Source organism: Eschrichtius robustus, chromosome 6, assembly GCF_028021215.1.
Source record: "Eschrichtius robustus isolate mEscRob2 chromosome 6, mEscRob2.pri, whole genome shotgun sequence".
NCBI classification, from domain to species: Eukaryota; Metazoa; Chordata; class Mammalia; order Artiodactyla; family Eschrichtiidae; genus Eschrichtius; species Eschrichtius robustus.
In genome coordinates this window covers 22,350,612-22,372,830 of record NC_090829.1, presented here as the reverse complement: position 1 = coordinate 22,372,830, position 22,219 = coordinate 22,350,612, and the positions used below count along the sequence as shown (strand labels likewise).

At 45.7% G+C, this 22,219-nt stretch overlaps 1 protein-coding gene across 1 annotated transcript in view; it reads right to left on the bottom strand.

Moving 5' to 3' along the window:
* The window catches only part of TRIM42 (tripartite motif containing 42), a 30,904-nt gene extending 8,894 nt beyond the window's left edge, over positions 1-22,010 (bottom strand). The window contains exons 1-4 of the mRNA XM_068547336.1: positions 21,670-22,010; positions 15,950-16,647; positions 10,898-11,721; positions 7,612-7,836 (exon numbers count right to left, since the gene is read on the bottom strand). Of these exons, the coding sequence (XP_068403437.1) occupies positions 7,612-7,836; positions 10,898-11,721; positions 15,950-16,647; positions 21,670-22,010 (2,088 nt within the window). The remainder of the gene's footprint in view (positions 1-7,611; positions 7,837-10,897; positions 11,722-15,949; positions 16,648-21,669) is intronic.
* Between the last annotated feature and the right edge of the window lie 209 nt (positions 22,011-22,219).

Here is a 22,219-nt window from a genome sequence, read left to right as displayed (position 1 = left end):
AAAGAAAGAAAAACGAAAGAAGAGAGCAACCAAACCAAAACACAAATCCACCAATGAGAACAAGCGTTAAAAACTATACTAAAAAAACCCAAAAAACAAACAAACAAACAAAAAAACGGACCGACAGAACCCTAGGACAAATGGTAAAAGCAAAGCTACACACACAAAATCACACACAGAAGCATACACATACACACTCAGAAAAAGAGAAAAAGGGGAAAAAAATATATATCGTTGCTCTCAAAGTCCACCTCCTCAATTTGGGATGATTCGTTGTCTGTTCAGGTATTCCACAGATGCAGGTACATCAAATTGACTGTGGAGTTTTAATCCGCTGCTCCTTAGGCCGCTGGGAGAGATTTCCTTCTTTTTGTTCGCACAGCTCCCGGGGTTCAGCTTTGGATTTGGACCCGCCTCTGCATGTAGGTCGCCTGAGGGCGTCTATTCTTCACTCACACAGGACGGGGTTAAAGGAGCAGCTGCTTCGGGGGCTCTGGCTCACTCAGGCCGGGGGGAGGGAGGGGTACGGATGCGGGGCAAGCTTGCGGCAGCAGAGGCCAGCGTGACGTTGCACCAGCCTGCTGTGCGCTGTGCGTTCTCCCGGGGAAGTTGTCCCTGGATCACGGGACCCTGGCAGTGGCGGGCTGCACAGGCTCCCAGGAGGGGTGGTGTGGAGGGTGACCTGTGCTTGCACACAGGTTTCTCGGTGGCGGCAGCAGCAGCCTTAGCATCTCACGCCCGCCTCTGGGGTCCGCGCTGATAGCCGCGGCTCGTGCCTGTCTCTGGAGCTCCTTTAAGCGGCGCTCTGAATCCCCTCTCCTCGATCACCAGGAAACAAAGAGGCAAGAAAAAGTCTCTTGCCTCCTCGGCAGCTCCAGACTTTCTCCCGGACTCCCTCCCGGCTAGCTGTGGTGCGCTAACCCCTTCAGGCTGTGTTCACGTCGCCAACCCCAGTCTTCTCCCTGCGATCCGATGTCTGAAGCCAGAGCCTCAGCTCCCAGCCCCCGCCCGCCCTGGCGGGTGAGCGGACAAGCCTCTCGGGCTGGTGAGTGCTGGTCGGCACCGATCCTCTGTGCGGGAATCTCTCCGCTTTGCCCTCCGCACCCCTGTGGCTACGGTCTCCTCCGTGGCTCCGAAGCTTCCCCCTCTGCCACCCGCAGTCTCTGCCCACGAAGGGGCTTCCTAGTGTGTGGAAACCTTTCCTCCTTCACAGCGCCCTCCCACTGGTGCAGGTCCCGTCCCTATTCTTTGTCTCTGTTTTTTCTTTTTTCTTTTGCCCTACCCAGGTACGTGGGGAGTTTCTTGCCTTTTGGGAGGTCTGAGGTCTTCTGCCAGCGTTCAGTAGGTGTTCTGTAGGAGTTGTTCTGCATGTAGATGTATTTCTGATGTATTTGTGGGAAGGTGATCTCCACATCTTACTCTTCCGCCATCTTCAGAAATTCTCCATTTTAAGGATTTTTAAAACAAAACTTCAAAAGGTCAAACCATGAAAAAAAATCGATGAATTTGATCACATCAAAATTGAAGATTTCTGCTGTTTCATGACATACACAATGAACAAAGGTATAGACAAATGTCAGAATGGAGAAGATATTAGCAATGTCTACAACCATTATCTAGACTATATAAGGTCATACTGCAAATCACCTAGGAAAAGAAAAATGCAATAGGAAAATGGGCAAAGGATATTTAGCAGGCTATTTACAGAAGAGGAAATCCTGAAAACAACCATATGAAATGAAATTTTAAACAATAAGGAGATAGCACTTTATACCTATTGGGCTAGCAAAATAGTAAAAGCTGGATCATGTCAAATGTAGGTGGGGCTTAAGATATGGGGTCCTCATTCATTCCTTATGGAAGTGTACATGCATGCAGTCCAATCAAGTACGCACACACTCTACAACCCAGCAATTTCACTCATGGTGTATGTCTGATAAGAGCTGAATTGTGTCCTCCCAAAATTCATGTGTTGAAGTCCTATTCCCAGTACTTCAGAATGTGACTTATTTAGAGATAGGGCCTTTAAACAGGTAATTAAGTTAAAATGAGGTCATTATGGAGGGTCCTAACCCAATCTGACTGTTGTCCTTATAAGAAGAGGAAGTTTGGACACAAAGAGACACACCAGAGGTGCACTCACACGAGAAAGGGCCCTGTGAGTGTACAGGGAGAAGGCAGATGTCTGCAAGCCAAGGGGAGAAGCCTCAGAAGAAAGCAGACCCACTAAAACCTTGGCTTTAGACTCCTGGCCTCCAGAACTGTGAGAATATACATTTCTGTTGTTTAAGCCACTGAGTCTGTAGCATTTTGATGTGGCAGCCCTAGCAAACTAATACAATGTCTCAGAGAAAGTCCCACGTCCCCATCCCACCCACAAAATGTCATGAATGAGGCTGTTTACTGCAGCATTATTGGAGGTCACCTGGGTGTCCATCCTGGCTGAATAGACAGGTAAAACGTGGTGAACAAACACACACTGTAAAGGATGAGGCAGCTTTAGGAGTTAGGGACTAAATGTGCCCAGCGACATGGATGGATCATTAAAAACACAGTGTTCAGGGGAAAACGGTAAGACACAGTAAGTTATGTAACAATACTAGTATTTGTGCAAATTAATAACACATTCAAAACAATACACGCCATGTAAGAACACATAAAAGCAACAAGATGCACATCAAACATATTAGAATGGATATCTAGAGAGGATCACAAAAGGAAACAAACACATAAACAAGAAAAGGGCCTTGCATGCACCAGTACTGGTAAAGGACCATGAATTGAGGTGTCTGACTAATTCAACCTTCTGTGTATGAGGTTAAAAATGATAGGTCCAGCTTGAGCCTAAATTATAGTCATTCCAGGGTTCTAACCTATTGGCAGGGCAAGTAGGGAGGGACCAATAGGGTTCTATTTACGTGAAGGATCAAGAGGCCCTTTGGAAAAGAATGAATTCTAAGGAGATGAATGCAAACCACTTTGATTTCATTTCAGGGCATGGAGTCACTGTGAGTATGTGGGTGGGTGAGCAGGTAGTTTTGGGGTAGTTATTCCAAATGTGGACTAGTGTTGGTCACTCACATTCCTCTAACCCCAACCCCTGAAGATGTGTGTCTCAGCCTAAGGCAGAGTGTCTGCAGTAGGGACAGAAGAAAAACCAGAGCGAGATTTCATGAAACCGCGGCAAGATGCCCAGGAAGGCCAAGCAGCCCTGCTCTGTGGCTGGAGTTCCAGCCTGAGTGCAGCCTGAGCAGGTAGGAAGCAGTACTGCAGATGCTCAGTTTATCTGGCAGGACCACTTTCTGAGCACACGTGAGGCACTGTTGGGGGGTGGGACCCAGTATAGACTGAGAAGGAATTTGAGAGGATGGGTGGGGGGAAGGGTGGGTGCCTTTCCTGAAGAGCTATAGGGAAAGACCCAGAACAGTACCAGTTTGTGACTATTCTGGGGCCTGAATATTTACCTCCAAGTCTGATGTAACCTGGGACATCTGGTTTACATCAGATTGTGGTAGGCAGAATAATGGCCCCCCAAGTCCATGTCCTAATCCCAGGAACCGGTGAACATTTTATGTTACATGGCAAAGGGGGATTAAGGTTGCTAGTCAGCTGGCTTGAAGATAGGGAGATTATCCTGAATCATCAGGTGGATCCAATATGATCCCAAGAGTCCTTAGTCGAAGAGGAGGCAGAATCGAACCAGAGAGATGATGGTGTGAGAAGGACTCAGCCTAACGTTATTGGCTTTGGATATGGAAGCAGAGGCCATGAGCCAAGGAATGTGGGCAGCTGCATGAAGCCGGAAAAGGCAAGGAAATGAACTTTCCCCTAGAGCCTCCGGAAAGCACACAGCCCAGCTCACACCTTAGATTTCTGATCTCCGGAATTGTAAGTTAATAGGTAAAATTGTATTGTGCAAGCTACTAATTTGTTACAGCAGCAACAGGAAACCAGTGAACATGTGGAAAGTTAGATATTTCATAGGAAGACTTCCTGGAAGTTAGCGGAGATTTGCAGTCAGAGGGAGACATCCAGGTGAGGAGGCTATTTTCAAAAATGGGGGCCGTGGGCTTCCCTGGTGGTGCAGTGGTTGAGAGTCTGCCTGCCAATGCAGGGGACACGGGTTCGAGCCCTGGTCTGGGAAGATCCCACATGCCGCGGAGCAACTAGGCCCATGAGCCACAACTACTAAGCCTGCGCGTCTGGAGCCCGTGCTCCGCAACAAGAGAGGCCGTGATAGTGACAGGCCCGTGCACCGCGATGAAGAGTGGCCTCCGCTCGCCGCAACTAGAGAAAGCCCTCGCACAGAAACGAAGACCCAACACAACCAAAAATAAATAAATAAATAAATTTTAAAAAAAATGGGGTCCGTCGTCATCAGGTACGCTGAGGTTTAGATGAAAAGCAGGAGGAGGAACTGAGGTCACAGGGTATGTGATTTGCCTAAAAACACGTCTCCATTCCTTCAAAAAATATCAACAAGGTGCTGGGGCGTTAGAAGCTCTCAGCTGGGGACTGGGAGCCAAGAGATGTGAGTAAGGCCAGCACGATGCCCGTCCTCGCTGAGCTTGCCGCCTAGCAGACTTGGGGCTTGGACCCAGTACACCCGCCCAAGTCCAACGATCCTCCCAATGCATGATCTTGCCTCGCAAGAAAAATAAAAGTGCCACTTTCACGGCTGTTGCTCTGACAACATTCTCCCAGAGTGTGGTGCCAGGTCCCTAAGGCTGAGCCCACTCTGCCTAGACTTTGCTGCATCTGATTATCTGATTATGGTACAGGGGACGAAGAGCTCCTGCCTTGGATGAGGCCTAGGTTCCCACTCAACTCCTTCGAGTTACACGAGGCCAGACTCTTTTCCTCTCTGAGCCTCAGTTTCCTCATCTGTAAAATGGAGGCAATAACTCCCTGCCTTCTGAGCAGTCTGGATGATCAGTGATAATGAATATACAGTGTCTGACACAGAGTCAGCCTTCAATAAATGAGACCTTTAAAAAGCATTAAAGTTAATTTTCATGCTTTGTCTATTAGACTTCATATAAAATCCCTTAAAAAAAATCAAGCCACAGACTATGAAAATCAAATATAAAAGGTGTCATTTCACTTCCTTTACAAAAGGATGTATGGTGGAAATACTGCATTTTGGATAAGAAATGATTCTGCTGCCTTGTTACAGCATTTTAAATGAAACTTTTCAGGAATACCTGCATAGAACTGATGCTGAAGGAAAAATATTTCGATTTTATAGGAAGGAGCTAAAGTCATTACTTTTATGAAGCTTTATAAATGTCATTCAAACACACCATCTTCTTTTCATTTGCTATTGAAGCCTTTACTTATGCAAATCATGACAAATGTGAAGGAAAGCCAAGTTTCCCCTGGAATGCTAATATAATCACAAAGAGGGAGGAAGAATTACTTCTGAAGGAAAAACCTATATTGCAGCTCTGTGAGTCAGATAAAAATGAAGCTTCCAGAAAACCTCATTAGTTAGTGCTCTGCTCATTAAGAAATTGTGTTAAAAAGCAAAGAAACTGGAATGAGTTTCCTTCCCTTATAGGGAGCGCAAATTCATCACACAAACACAATTTCAGGGGGATTGTTATTTCTTGATTGATGGTAAAAAACACTTAACAGCTCTCAGGCATCTTATGGTACTTTGTAATTATTAATTTTATTTATTTAGATGTTCGTTCATAGATTCATTTGTTTGGTCACATTTTCACTCATGTATTCATTCAATAACCATTAAGAACCATTAAGCTATGTGCACAGTGCTGGTAAAGCATTGTGGCAGAAGGAAAGATGAATTAGACTTGAATTTTGTTTTCAAGGGGTTCAAAGTTTAAGAGGGATGACAAAATATCTACCTGAGAAAGGCTGACACACTTCCATCTCTCCACCCCCGTCCTTGTCCCTAGCATCTAAAAATGACTTAAGATACATGTAAAAAAAAATTAGTAACAGCATTGAGTGTGCCCTTCATGAGGAATTTTTTAAAAATGAGAAGGCAGATGGAATTAGATTGAAGGAAAAATCCATAGTCAAAAGGACCTGCTGTGAAACATGGTAGCAACTGTGGGTGTTCTGTGCTCTGGAGAGAAGAGTATCAACAAGAATTGGGCTATGGGGCACCTGACGGACAGGGCACCTGGCTGGGATCTAACAGGAGGAGCAGCCAGGCGACTTTCTCATCCCATGTCCTTCCCGTGTGAGTGTCTGACCTCCGTGGAGGGGGAGGGGATGCACATGGGTGCCGGGCTCCAGAAGCAGAACATGGGGATGGGGTAGAGAGCCCCCTCCGCCCCCCTCCAGGAGACTTGCTTCTGGTATAATGACCAAGAGCATAATCCTGCCCCACCCTACCTCCTGCTTCCCTTTATCACCAGAGGTAGCAACCAATCAGATTCTCTTCTGCCAACATGTGACCAGAGCCCGAGGGCGTGAAGCTAGTCAGATTGTGTTGGTCTCACAGAGCATGGGCCAGGAACCTCCAAAACCACATGCAAGCTGAATTTAGGGGAGGAGAAACGATGGGCTAGCTGAAAATGGTGCAGATTTAGAGAGAAGCAGAGATGGAAGGAGGGGGTGTAGGAGAGACAGAGGGAGGGAGTAGAGAGAGAGATACTGATTGAGAGATTGAGAGAAACTGATGACTTTCCAGTTTTTTTGGGTATCAGATGTATGTCCTGGCTGGAAGTGGTCTCATGAGACTCTCCTCTCTCTCGGCTTTTCAATAGCCGAAATGAATGGATTTATTCTCTTTCCTTCTAAAGAATCTCTCATTAAGACTTAGTCTACTCTGATTCCTAAGAACACCATCATGGCTGTACAGTAAGATAGCTCTAGGCAGTCTTGATATTTTTCTTCCCTTTCTCCTTTGAATATCAATAAAATTATACCCATGAATGTATTTCCCCTGGGGATGTAAAGAAGAATCAACCTTGCATCACAAAAAAGATAGGAATAATCTTGTCCCTTCCTTTATTTGGAGTCCATCCTGGCTTACTCACTGGCTATTCCTTAACTTTCAGATAAACAACAAATACATTTTTTTAGTATTATAAGTATATCCTAAATACTGCATGAGACATACTAACAATAAAAATTTATTCATTGCATGTGATATACTAACACTAAAAATTTATTCACTGCATGTGTATAATTATAAATTATAAATTTAAATTTATAATTAAATTTATATTAGTTATAAGTTTAATTTATATTGCTTAAATCTGATACCCTATCCTTGCTTTGATTCACCACTGAGGCTAATACTTAACTCTTTTTTTGTCCTTCTCACACCACAATTATTTGTTTACTAGACCCTGAGCTCCTTGAAGGCAAGAATTAACGTCTTATTTTCCTCGGAACCTCTACATCCTAACACAATACCTGGCACAAATGTTTTCTGAATCAAAGCGAACTGATGATTCTCATTTGCAAAGTTGGTTGAGGCCAGGGGCCCTCTCTGTGCCCTTGAGTTAATGAGTTTTCTGGGAGTAGAGGGAGAGGTCATATGGTGGGTTCCATGACCTCACAATCAATCCTAACAGAGCTTCATCCAGAGTGGATGAAGAACACCCGTCTGAGAAATAAAGTGCACGGTACCTTGCAGATGTCACTCCACTGCCCAGGACCGTTATCGTTGATGGCTCTCACTTTAAACAGATACTCAGTGTTGGGGGTCAGGTTGTGCAGCTCCAGGTTCTGCTGCATTATGTCCCGAATTTGTCCACAGAGCTCTGTCCGCACATTGTTAGGAGGGGAATTAATGAGTTCGTAGAATTCCATCTCAAAAGAGTCCACGTCTTCTGTTGGGCACGTCCAGTAAACCTAGGAAGAAATGAACATGTCAGTGGGGTACTAGCACACGCCATTCAGCTTTCTTTTCCATGAAGATCTGTGTCGTGGACTCTCTGGGGTGAGTTTAAGCTGACTCATCCCCTCTAGCTGCTGAAGACTTTGAATGAGACCTTGTGCAACAGTCCTGAAAGGCTTCGTGATGAATCCTGACGTGAGGCTTGCAATGTGTTTCAAGAACAGAAGAATGCTCCTCTGGCTTCTGTTCCTGTCAATGTGGAGGTGACCTCGTCCTCCTGACACCACTAACCAAAGTGGCTACCATTTATTGAACACATATTATGCATCAGATTCTGTGTCAGACATTGCCTGCCTCATTTAGTCCTCACAGTTCCCTAGGAGGGAGATTTCATTATCCCATTTTACAGTGGAGGCTCAGAAGGCTTACGTTCAGCAATTCCAATGGAACCACAGACTACTAAAGTTGAACAGTGTATCTATTTCAACTCTCTATTTCATACACAAGGAAGTAGAGTCCCAAAGAGGTGAAGTGACTTATCCAAGTCATGGAGAATATATGTTCACCCTCAAAGCATAAAATGTCAACTCTTGGGAAGAGGTATATTAACAAGTGTCAATTAGCAGATTGTGCCTGGCATATAAATATTTTATAATAATTGCATTTTTAAACAGATATTGCATGCTTTATTTAAATTTTAATAAATTTAAATGTTATTGTGTATAAAGTTAATTTATAATTACTCATAACTACATAAATTTTAAAATCTGTATGAATTTGTATAATTAATTTATAATTTTTAAATGAATTTACACTTTTAAAACTGTACATTTACATGACTTATTAATAAAAATTAACTTATCTTTTCTGATTATCAAAACATACTCATTTAAAATACACACCTGGAAAATACAGAAAAATTATAAGGAAAGAAAGAAAATAAACATCTCTTTTAATCCCACAATTCAGTTAATAATTCATTATATTTCTTTCCAATTTTGGAATATACACAAGCACACAAATATATATAATTTGGATTATATTGCTCTGATTCCTGCTTTCTTTAACTTATTACATTTTATGTATGTCCCTATAGCATTAAAAATTCAGCAAAGCACCATTTTAATAACTGCCCTATAAGTGATTTACTCCTTCTATAGCTGAACATTTAGGTTGTTTCTAATCTTACACTCTAATAAATAATGATGCATTGAACACTTTGGGACATGAATCTTCATTGAATTTTTAATCACTTCCTTGGGAACAAGTTCTAGAAATAAAGTTGAGTTTTTATGAAAAAACTCTTTAGGATTTTTAAGGTACAGAGTGACAAGTATAAGGCTAACTTAAAGAATATTTCCCATGCCAAAAGAGCACTGTTAGTCAACCATCACTTGAGAGAGATGCCAAAACAGATTTCATCTCCTGCATTACTGAGCACTATGATTCCTGTGTGAATTACATCCCATGATCCTGAAATAAGGATCAATGATATTTTTACATCAAATACCACTGTTTGGCAGTAGGTTTAGGTGTCCTATCTTGAGAGTCAATAACTTGACTGGATTTTTTCTGTGTAGGGCCCTTTCTTGAGCTCATCAAGGGACCATTTATAGGTGGCATAGGGTGACTGTTCTCCGAGCCCAAGTATAGAGCAGGTATCACCAGTCCTTCCCCTCCAGAGCAAGATCCTGCCCACCTCCCAAGGGATCTGAGTTGCGTGAGATGAGACCTAATGCCATCCCTGATATAATATCACATACACTGCAGGTTTTGCTGATCTAAGATCATTTGGAAATGTAGGTTCAGCTGCTCCATTGCGGGCATCTGCTATGTGAAGGGCAGAGATACTTTTGCTGTGTCTGACAGCCCATGGGAGGATATGTTCTATATGTTCTACCTTGCAACATAAGGTCATTCTTAGGGTCAATTATAAATGACAAAACATAGATTATAATGTCTCAGGAAAATAGAAAAGTAAGGCTTGGTCAGTGTCTGGCTTTCATTTTCTTGTTTTTAGACCCTTGATACTAAATTGTGGTCTGCAGACCAGCAGCAATGCCAACATCTGGAAGTTTGTTAGAAGCGTAGAATCTCAGGCCCCACTGAGACCCACTGAAGCAGAATCTGCATTTTAACAAGATCCCCAGGTGCATATTAATGTTTGAGAACCACTAGTTTAGGATTCAAGGATGCTAAAAGTCTTTGTGAGTGTTCTCAGATCATGGAGACAAAAGATGGGCTCTGCCACATGGAAGCAGGCAGTGGGTTGGCTTGGGAGATATCCCTGTAGGACCCCAAGAGGAGGCAAGATATGCTCTGATAGAATATCTTTTTTCCTCCCTGGACTTTAATAAAACATTCTATAAACAATTCAATTTAGGTTCAGCTGGATTTGAAAGGCATGTTAAGAGATGCGCCATTTGTTCATGTTAGGCCTAGAAGGTCAAAGAAGAGTCATGTCCCCTGAAGCTGGGTGATGGCAGCTGTAAAGGTCTGTGAGACATCCACACACCTCCAATGCCACCCCCCCTTCCCCAAAAAGCTGAATCTCGGGAGATAAGAATTGGAATTCCATTGGGGATTATCCTTCGAATCTTTCCAAATCATGAAGAGTCTGGATATTTTCTTTAGAAGAAGTAGCAGTTTAGAGGAATCACAGCTGATAGACAATGGAGCCTGCTTTTCTAATTCCAATTTCTGTGCTCCCTCTACTGTTACAGATTTTCCTCTGGGAAATATTACCCTCTCCAAGAAGTCTCTTCAGATTACTTTGTTTCCCAAATTGTGTTCTCTTTCAATAGAGAAGCTGCCTTTGAAGTGGAGTTGGGGCTTTCAGATGTACTTCTGGCTATGAGTTAAATACATTGTTTGGTTTAAAACAATCTTGGGCTACTCAAGATTTCAGGAACTTATCCCTTTTGAATGGACTGACCACAAAGAGCCTAGAGGAACAGATTTGAGTGACCAGACCCTAGAGGTCAAACAAGTAAGTGCAACCTTTCCTGACTGCCCCCCTCCATTCCATAGCCCACACCCTCCTATCTTCCCTACAGGGCCCAGAGCCTTTCTTACCTTGGCAGCTCTCGGATACACCAGAGTCTGGTAGATAACAATTGGGCCTGGAGTCTTCAGGGAAGACTCATTGAATGAGTACCAGTTGTGGAAGCTGCTGCTGTTCTGCACAGGCTGGTTTTCTACCCCTGCGCTCCAGTAGGTGTAGAGGCCGTCTGTGGGCTTGGCAGGTGCAGCTGACTGGGCTCGCCCACAGGCCTCCAGACCCATCTTGGTCTTCTCACAGCCGGGGGCCTTAAAGGACAATAAGGAGGAGCTTCGCTGGTATATCTGCTGGTTGCCGAAGCTGTGGGTGCTGAAAGTGACCTTCCTGGCAACCATCGTTTCTGAGTGCAGGGGATAGGGCGATGGCAGGGAGTCCCCTGAGGAACACACCTTCTTGGGTCCTGTGGGGAAGAGTTCGTGGATGGCACTGGAGAGCTCAGCAAAGTCCAAGGGCATGCAGTTCAAGGAGTGCAGCCGGAGCTGTGGGTCTGGCCTGTAGGTGCTCTGGATGCCGTCCTCGATCTGGTCCACCAGAATCTTGGCCGACTGCAGAAACGCCACTTGGCCTGTCTCCTTCAGTGCTTCCTTGGAGTAGGCGATCAGGCCATCCATTTCGTTCACCTTCATGGTGGTGACGTACACATATTTTTCAATCTCCTTCTGCCTGGACACTTCCAGGTTCTCTATCTGCTCCATGATGGTTTTCTCTTTCTCCTGGAGAATGCTGCGCAGCTTGAGGAATCCATTTCTGATCTCTTTTCGCTTTACCTCCTTGTCAGCTTTAAAGCTGTTTTTTAAAATGTTGAATTCCATGAGGTCATTATCAATTTCATATCGGACTGCAAAACAACCAAGTGAGTTACTTCAGTTAAATTTTTCCTTTCCCCAGATGTCAAAGCCAGTGGCAAACTGGAGCAAACTAACGTGGGCTCCAAAGATGTGGGTGGAAAGGGAGGGAAACCACTTATTGCTGGGCTGAAAGATGCTAGCATAGGTTTATAAAATGAATGTTGCCTCTCTCCATACACCCCTCTCTTTCTCCTTGTGTAGTACTTCCCTTGGGTATGACAGCCATCCTTCCCTGGCATACTTCTATCTAGTAATCCCTGCAGCCTTGGGTCTAAAGTTGGGAGTTCAAGGCCACCTTTGATATTAGTTTTCACCAGACTTCACTTGTCAGCAAGTTGGACTTGAGAAGAGATGATGTCACAAAGTGATGGATTTTCCCTGTGTGAAAGCTTAAGCTTTTTCAGGGGTGGGAGAAAGAACTAAATTTCTGATGACTACTTCTAAATACTGCCTTGCCTCGTTCACCAAAACCCAGCTCTAGACAATGGTGGCACATCAGCCAAGTTCCCCTTCACTGTGGCTGCTCTTTGACATGTTCTTTTTCTCTGCTGGGGACTTTGACTCCCTTGGGTTCAGCTGGGCTCCCTCTCTTGCTTACGCCCTACTTCCTTTCCAGAAAGCGTCTGCTGTTACACTTCAAGGAAAACCGAGTTTATCCTGCCGCCTCTCACATGGCATTTGGATTTTAAGTTCACTCCGTCATTCAACAAACATGTGACACCTGTTCCATGTCACATGCTTTTCTAGGCTCTAGGGATACAGATATGAGTGTGAGAGGCCACTGGTGTTCCAGGCACGCATAAGCCCAACGACACTGCAGTGTGGAGGATGCTGGGGCAGGATGAGCATGTGGCCCACCTCTGTCTGTGAAATGGCAATTTCACAGTTGCCATTTATAGGGTCTTAGGCATTACGCAGTGATTTATAGGATCTTTATAGGGTCTTAGGCATTAGGCAGTGATTTCAAGACATGTCGACCTTCTGTGGCCTATTCTAGAGGTAAGGGCCTCCCCATGAAAGGCTGACTCTGCAGTGATTTGATGGGCTATGATCCTCTCCAAATTTTACTCAGCAGTGGGGGTGACCAAGTCATGTTTCTTAACATAGCCCTGGGTCCACAGTAGGTTGGATCTCTGTGGGTGGTGGCACAGAGATGTGCATTACAGTAAGAGAAACCCTCGGGTTCTGGCAGACCATGAGAACAGGACCACAGCTGTCTCAGTTACCACCGTGACTAGGATGTGTAGAGGTGCTAGAATGGTGTTTGTTGAGTGAAAGCCATTCTGTCCTGTTTTCTAACATCTTTGGGGTGAAGGTCAGCAGTGTTGCTCTCTGGCCTACTTTCTGAAGCCCCCATTTCCTCTGCTCACCTCCTCCCTCACACTGGCCCAGAAGGGATGGAGAGGCAATACAGATGGGGGCTGAACAGGAGACTATCAAGATGTGATTGCAGTGGTGCTGAGAAATGCTCCCTGCCCTCTCCACGTGCAAGCCCTGCTGTGACTTAGGGCCCCTGAAATTCCACTTTGCGCATTAATTCCTTTGACTCTTCAATAGTTACTCACTGTTAAAAGAAATCTGAATAGGAAATTCCTTGCTTTATTGGGGATTAGTTAGGCTTCTTAGAGCTGAGTCTGGAGAGGTAGGATAAAAATGTCTTAGATGAGGGGGAAGAGGGAGCACCAGGAGAAGAGGAAAGAGAGAGGAGACCAGAAGCACTACTCCCCCCCAGATGCCCCTTACAAATAAGGCAGCTTTGCAAGAGCTGGTCTTAGAACAAAGTCAAAGCAAGGTCTCTTTCAGGCACTATATTTAAAACTAGCTACTATTTATTAAACGTTTATATAGATCCAATCCATACATTATCATGTATCACACATATGGATCATATCTATATATTATCATACATTACATATAACTTCAGAAGAGGAAGATGTTGTTTCCATTTATAGATGAGGACACTAAGGCTCAGAGAGGTTAAATGACTGCCCAGTGTCACACAGCAAGTAACTAGAAGGACCCAGGGCCTGTCCCTAATTCTATCTGTCTAACTCCAGAGCCTATGTTCTTAATTGCTCCGGTTGCCCTTCTCAGTCCTCTGTGACACCAGAATCACCTGGGGTACTTAAAAAAGAAACCAGCCAAGCTCAGGCCATGGGTCCTGCCTTAAGAAAACCCTCTAGGAACCAATGGGGGCTTCCATTGGCCTGGCAACATGGCTCCTGTAGGCTTTCTTTAATATAGGGGCTTCCCTGGTGCTGTTCCCAACTTGAATGTGTCAATTGACAAACAATGTTTCTAGGCATGGAGCAATTGAGAAATCAAGGTATTCCTGAAATATTCATGCTGGTGAGAGGTCCTGGGGGACATATTTAGCAAAGTCTGTCTCTGACCCACTTCTATGTCCAATGGGACCTTCCTGTGCAGCTCAGCGGAAAGCTGCCCCTTTGTCAATCTGTTCAGACCTGTTTGTATGGACACTGAAATTTCTGACAGGGGAGAGGCTGGGTTGGTCTGGAGCACGCTGGTCACTTGACTCTAGGCCACCACGTAGGGAAACAGACCACAGATGTGGTGGTGGTTCCCATTGTTTTTCAATCTCTTTATCTTTAGATTCTGGTCACTGTTTAGCAGAATAGGTTGTCAAATGAATGTTGTGGAATTAACATGGGCTTTGGAGTCAGAGAAACCGGCTCTGCCATTTACTAGGGGACTTGTGCCAATTCCTTCTTGGAATCCCAGTTGTCTATCCTGGGGGGGAATTTTAGTTCCTGTACTGTAGGATTATGGAGAGGATTAGACATAAGTCTTCTAAAAGGCCCCGGTAAAGTAGGCCTCTGTTCAAGGAAGCTATTCCCAGGGGGCAAAGAGCCTAAAAGGATCCCTGAGATCCTCATGTCTAACCTGGTGGATATACACCCAGAAATTATTGGGCTCTTTGCTGAACCCTGTAAAATATCACTGTACTGGATTCCATCATGAAAACCTGAGTCAGTTTCCCTTATAGAAACTGTAACTGTATTATATGTAGCCAACAGAAAATAACCATGAACAGGCATGCAGAGGAAAAGCAAGCTGTTGACTAGAACATTATTGGGTATTTCTGGGTCTTCCCATTATTATGTATTTGCTACCAGTTCATTTACTGTGCTGCTTGCAACTTCAGGGGAAATTTAAAACTGAGGTAACTCTCAGCATCGACTTTATTCTTTTCCCCTTTAAATTGGGAAGATACTGAAGAAATCCATCTTTAGGGACAAAACACCTTAGAAAGGCTCACAGAACTTCAGGATACTACAGGATCAAGCTCTTCGTTCTCCAAAGGAGGAAATGAGGCCCAAGGTCATGAAAATTATAACCAAGATTATAGAATATTTATGTACTTATTATGTGCTAGATCGTTTTTTTGCATGCTTCAGTTAGAGTATCTCATTTAATCCTCACAACCACCCAATGAGGGAAGAACAAATTGTTCAGGGAAGAACAAATCTGACATCGTATTAGATTTGTTCCTTTTGCTTTAACCTTTGTGCTTTGTTAACAGGTGCTTAGTCCTGCAGGCTCTGCACCTTTTGTAAAAGAATGTTGCCTATAGCCTGAAATATACAGCATAGCCTATTCTCAAGGCTCTCATCTTTAAAAGTCCATTCACATAGAGATAAAAAGTTGCAGAACAGAGAATAACATTTGTCTTGTTGGAGGTTTGCAGGAACATCGTGCGTGACCTGACCTATGTGGACGGCTGCAAGAACAAAGGATACAGACACCAAGAAGCTTGCAGCAACCAACCTGACCCCTCCCTCACCTTGCTTTTAAAAGTGCTTTGCTGAAACCCCTCCAAGAGCTTGGAGTTTTGGGGGGCAGGAGCCACCTGTCTCCTTGCCTGACCCTGCAATAAATCTTTCTCTGCTCCAAACTCCAACCTATTGTCAGTTTGTTTGGCCTCACTGTGTGCCGGGCACACGAACTTGCATTGGGTAACACCATTATCCCCATTTTATAGATGAGGAAACCAAGGCACAGGGAGGTTAAGTGGCTGGCGGTAGTTGCCAGATGTGGATTCCAGGCCACTGACTTGCAGCCTGGCTCAGTGTCTCTCAGGGCCTGGACTGCCCCACCAGGTGGAGGTAAGGCTCTCTCTAAACAGATCCTCCCAAAGCACCTTCCCCATCAGTTTCCGGAGCTAGGAGTGGTGGAGGGAGAAAAGGGGACCAGGACCTGCTTTGAACTTGGCGATGGCGCTGAAGAGCGCGGCACCCCTCTCGGAGCAGGCATCAATGAGGCTTATGGTGTCGTGGCCATTGTGTAAGGCGGTCTTGCAGAAGCTGCAGAGCAACTCGTTGTCGTTCCGGCAGTACTCAATGATGCGGCTGGACGGGTGGTGGATGCAGATCTTCTCGTCCTGGTCCTCGGTGCTGGTGTCCACGAACACGTGGTCCTGCATGGTCACGTCCGAGTGGAAGGTCTTGAGGCACTCGTTGCACAGGTTGAGGCGGCAGGTGATGCAGCGCTTGTAGGCGATGCGCTGGCTGCGGCAGACCTGGCAGACGATAGGCCCGCTGGAGCGGTCGAAGCGCCACTTGAGGTAGCCATGCTGCTGCATGTAGCGCTTGGTGAGGCGTCCGCGCAGGTAGTTCTCGGGCAGCTGCATCTTGTGGCTGTAGGGCATGCAGTGCGAGCGGTCGCACACGGGGCAGATGAGGATGAAGAAGTTCTCGGTGACCTCGGCGTGCTTCTGCAGCTGCCGCAGGCACTTCTCGCACAGGCTGTGGTGGCAGGGTAGCATGAAGGAGTGCAGGCGCAGCCGGCTGCAGATGGGGCACGACAGGTGGCTGACCAGGCTGCTGTTCGCGGGCATCATCTTCACCTCATCCAGCTGCGTGTCGCTGCTCCCGATGCGCAGGGCCGTCTTGGAGCTGCAAGGGGAAGCAAACACGGGACCTCAGGAGGAGAGCTCCGTTTCTCCACCTCGGAAGGAACCGGGGTGTCACTGAGCCGCCTCGTGGTGTGATGGGGAGGGGCATGGCTGTGCCGGGGTGGGGGGGCGGGATCGGAGGGATGGTGCCTGGGTTCTAAACCCGCCTCCACCATCCTTTAGCTGGGCGATGCCAGGTAAGTTAATTAACCTCTCTCCGCCTCTCTCCTCGTTATAAAATTAGTACTCACCTGATAGCGTTTCTTGAGAAAATTAAAATTGAATTGAATACCTGCACGGCCTTAGAGCGGTCCCTGGAACACAGTAAGTGCTATACAACTGCTAGTTATTTTTTGAGCAAGAGAAAAACAGTCCAGAGGGGCCTGTCAGCTGGGTCTTGGGGTTCTGTTGGCCCTGGATAATATCACAGAACACCCACAGCAGACAAGGCCGTTCTGGGACTGTGATGGAGCAAAACAGAAACAAGACTGCTTCTTCATGTTTGAACTCAGACAAAAGCAAGAACACTGTCCAAACCACAAAAATGATCAAACATCCCCTGTCCTGGTTAAGGACAGTGACTGCTGCTTTTTCACCAGTTGCAGCATCAGGCTCAACTCTGTTCTTCCCACATTCTAGGCAAGATTTATTAAGATACCCAATAGGAGATTTACCCCTGTGTCCTCACCTAACATGAGCCTAAACCCTGTAATAACTTAGTGATGCCTTCTTACGGAGACACCTCACACTTGCTCATGGTGTATCTCTCAGTTGTTGCACTGGGCCAGTAAATCCAGCCTCCTCCAACTACAGGTGTGTTCTTGGTGGGTTTTGCCTAGAGGGCACTGACATCCTTATTATTATTGTGTGTAAGATGGAACATAGAAGATGATGGGCAAAGTGTTCTTCCCAGGACACCAGGAGGTTAGTTCCCCAGCCAAGCCTGTGTGTTCTGACCACCAGACCTCAACTATGACTTAAGGGGCTAGGTGCTAGGGGCAGGTTGCACATGGTGAAATGCGCTGCTGTAGAGTTGCACTTTTGAGATAAGTTTCTTTACCTCTCTCATCCTCAGTAAATCAAAGCTCACAATACTACTTCCTTCATGAGGATTTTAAAGTCTCCATGAGATAATCCACGATAAGTGCTTAACTGCCTGGACATAGTAAGCATTCAATAAATGGCCACTATAATGACTCCCCTCTGTTCCCAGCCAGCTCATGTCCACAGCAGGGGAAAACAGTGGTCAAGTCTATGAAAAGTATGTGCTTGTACGGTGTGTGTGTGTGTGTGTTGAATCTTTGTCTAATATCTGAGGCTGATTTCATATACTGTAAGAACTATAGATGAAGTAAGTGCATACTTGTAAAAATTCAAGTGCATGTTCTAAGAAGCTACAATCAGGGCAAAAGCAGTTTATGAAAATAAATGAATTAGCCATGGGGATGGAGGTATAAAACATACTTATTTGGACCTAGAGTCTGTCATACAGAGTGAAGTAAGTCAGAAAGAGAAAAACAAATACCGGATGCTAAAACATGTGTATATGGAATCTAAAAAAAAAAAAAAATGGTTCTGAAGAACCTAGGGGCAGGACAGGTATAAAGACGCAGATGTAGAGAATGGACTTGAGGACACAGGGATGGGGAAGGGTAAGCTGGGACGAAGTGAGAGAGTGTCATGGACATATATACACTACCGAATGTAAAATAGATAGCTAGTGGGAAGCAGCTGTGTAGCACAGGGAGATCAGCTTGGTGCTTTGTGACCACCTGGAGGGGTGGGATAGGGAGGGTGGGAAGAAGAAGCAAGAGGGAGGAGATATGGGGATATATGTATATGTATAGCTGATTCACTTTGTTATAAAGCAGAAACTAACATGCCATTGTAAAGCAATTATACTCCAATAGAGATGTTAAAAAAAATGCTGATTTTGTGACTATTCCTATCCCTTCTTCTCTGTTTGTATTAGTGATGTCTAGGGGTTGAGTTTGACATTGTGCCTGTGTTCTCTTTTGCTTTTGCCTCTTGCAGTCCCTATATGCCCCTGGATCCTTCCCCATTCCCTTGGCCAGGGACCCAGGTCTCAGAGCCCAGGCAGTCAAGGGTGATACTCAAACATGTTGGAAGGGAGTGGCACCATGGGGACAGTGCCCGTTATGGAGACTCAGGCACCTGGAAAGCTCATCCCTTAGAGATTTGGATGCTGGTGTCCAAGCCTGCCAGACTCAATGTTCTCAGCTTTGTTTCTTCTCTGCTTTCCCAGCCTCTCTGCTTTCTCCTGCTCCAGCTTTGAAGGGATCATCTGGAGGGGGAGGGCAGATGTATACATGATAGCTGGGTGGACTTCTCTACTTTGATAAGGTGGGACTATGAGAATCAGTGTGTTATATAAAGGGAGACAAGCAGGAGAAATCAGAAAGAAGGAGGGAGAGGGGAGGGTGCTGGGGAAAGAGAAAGAGAGAACAGGGAGAAGAGACAGGTGTTAATGGCCCAGGGAGTTGGGGTGAAGGTGAAAAAGGAAGTGAGGAAAAGAGATGAGTAAGGCAAAGAGGGATGAATGAGATCAGAGTGAGGCAGGATGAGGAAGATGCTGAGCAGGAAGCAGTGGTGGGGAACAGGGGAGGCAGTGGTCCAGGCACCAGGAGAGAGGCCAGGTGGAAGACAAGCCTCAGTGTACCCAGCGCCGACCCCCTGACACTTGCAATAGCATCTCTGACCATCATCAGAAAGCCTCAGGCTTGGACTTGGGCATTCAGCGGTCATGATTCCATGCCAAAACCCTCACCAAGCCCAGCAGCCTTGCCTTTTTGTCGAGATAACTGGCCTCTGCTCCTCTGTAAGGCGGCAGCCTCCTCCCAAATTTAGGCCTGTTCCCCTTGTACTTGGGTTCCCGTATGTCACCTGGCAAGTCTCCTGGCTTCCCTTCTTTTTCCCTCCAGGCCATTCTGCACTTTAGCATCACCTGGGGGCAGGAGAGTTTTTAAAAATTCTGATGCCCAGGACATACCTGAAGCCAATGAAATCGGAATGTCTGGGGGTGGGGGCCGGGCATCAGTAGTTTTTAAAGATCCCCAGGTGATTCTAATGCAAAACAAAGTTTGGGAGCTACTGGTCTAAGCATCTCCAAAGCACCAGTGTCATCCTTCCCTGTTGAAATGGGCTTGGTGACTCTTCATTGCTGATGTGCAGAAAATGGGGCAGTTGAGAGGAGAGAGGGGTGTGAGAGTTACTTTCTGCACATTAGAACTTCTGCACTTGCATCCAGAACCCCTGGGTTCTCTGTTCAGGCAAACACCACGCGAGGTCCATGAGCTGAGAGTAATTTTTATTAACCAGATACAAAGTGCTGAACTGTGGGAGAGATCATATTCTTCCCCTGAATTCACTGAATCTTTGCTCACAGAATTGTTTTTCCAGCCTTGAAAGGCTTCCAACCTGCCTCTCATCTTTCCGCCTCTCCAAGTGCTGTCATCTTCTGCTACTCCAGACGCCCCTCATGTGTGGCATAAAGAAACCTCCTTGGTCAGGGCAGGAAGAGGCTATGCAGTGCCTGACACAGAGGGTTAATGCCCTAAGTGAGAAACTGAGACCCTCAGTGCCGTGACTTCTGGGTAGGAACAAAGAGAAGGCTGGCAGGAGTTCATGGCCACCTGGGGTACTTACACAGGCCATAGGGGTGGAAAGTGGCCTGTGGAAGTTACTGCTTTTCCAATGAGTGTTGCAGATATCAAGGGTTCAGAGGAGGAAGAGCAATTTATATTTTTATATCACGTAACAGATTTCAAAGCAATATTAACCCCCTGAATCATTGCAGGTACCATACTCTCCATTTTGCAGGACAGTGTTTTAATTTAAGCACACAGACTCTGGGTTCAAATTCTGACTGCATCTTACGAGTTGTGTGATCTTGGGCCACTCAACCTCTCAAATGCTCAGTTTCTTCACTGGTGTAATGGGCATGAGGTAGGGGTTACTTGGGGTCACGCACGTGGTTCCCAGCAAGTTGCTTATGCACTAAGTATTAGCTATTAGTATTTTGTAGAGGTGAGAGTGGTGGGGTTCAGGAGAGCTCAGCGTTCACTCACACAGCTGGGATTTGGAACTCAGGTCTATACTGATTAGTGACTGTTTAGGACACATACACTTGATTGCTACAAAGTGTTTTTTTTTTTTTTTTCTTGCAGTTGAGGTAGATTTTATTGCTACATTTTGAAACACAAAAAATATTTAAAATAATAGCACCATTGAATATATGTTTTTACTGTTACATTAAGTGCAAAACAGACTTTATAGTATTTTTTAGCTTTTTTTTTCTTCCAGTTTTATTGAGATAAAATTGACATATAGCACTGTATAAGTTTAAGGTGTACAACATAATGATTTGATTTACAAATACCATGCAGTGATGATCACAGTAAGTTTAATGAACATCCATCAACTCATACAGATACAAAATTAAAGAAACAGAAAAAAATAAAAAATTAAAAAAATTTTTCTTGGGCTAACAACTCAGGATTTACTCTCTTAACTTTCATATGTAACTGACAGCAGCGTTCACTATATATATCCTGTTGTACATTACATCCCTAGTAACCTATCTATCATGAACTGGAAGTCTGTACCTTTTAGCTGCCCTCATCCAATGCCCCACCCCTACCCCCTGCCTCTGGTCATCACACATCTGATCTTTTCCTACGAGTTTGTTTTTGAAGAGTAATTGACCCACAACACTATGTTAGCTCCTGTTACACAACATAGTGAGCTGCTATTTCTATACGTTTCAAAATGATCATCACGATGTCTAGTTACCGACTCTCACCGCACAATGACAATGTAATATATTTGCACCGAGACATATTGTAACTAGAGTTAATTGCTCCCAGGTCCTTGGCCTCCCTTTTGTCAGATAAAGAGGTGGAATTGGGGGCGGGGCTGCTGACCTGCCCTGTCCCCACAGCTGGCAGGGGGCCCCCCAGTTTTCCGGAGCCCCGGGGGCCCGCGTCGGGCGCGCGGCACTTACGAGGTACGTATGCTGTGGAGGCGGCCCCTGCGGAACGTGATGGTGGCGTTGCGGCAGCAGCGGCTCTCGTAGTAGTGGCACTTGAGGTTGCTGCTGGCTGTGCAACAGCACTTACAGTCGGGGTCATTGGCCCAGGAACAGCAGCACCAGTGGCAGTTGGGGTTCTCGGAGCAGGTGCAGTGGCAGCACTGGCAATCGCGCTCATCCTTGTAAGGGCAGGGAAAGCAGGTGCAGTTCCGCTCCGAGGTGAAGAGGAACTTGCAGCACAGACACGAGCATAAGCGGGGACAACACCTCTGCCATGTACAACATGGAGAGCAAACACACATGGCGGTCTCCATGGCGCCTACATGATGGCCACCCGCTCCCTGGAGCTCTTGGTGCCTCCTCTACCAGGTTCCTGCTGTCACTTCTCCCGCGGAGGGGGTCCCTCCTCCCCCGGATGAGGCAGTCAGCTTGGAGGTTGCAAGAGGTTGGCTGTTGTGAGGCCTTCACAGGCGGTGTCCCTGCTAGGAAGCTCATGAGCTGGCATTTACATAGATCAGCTCCA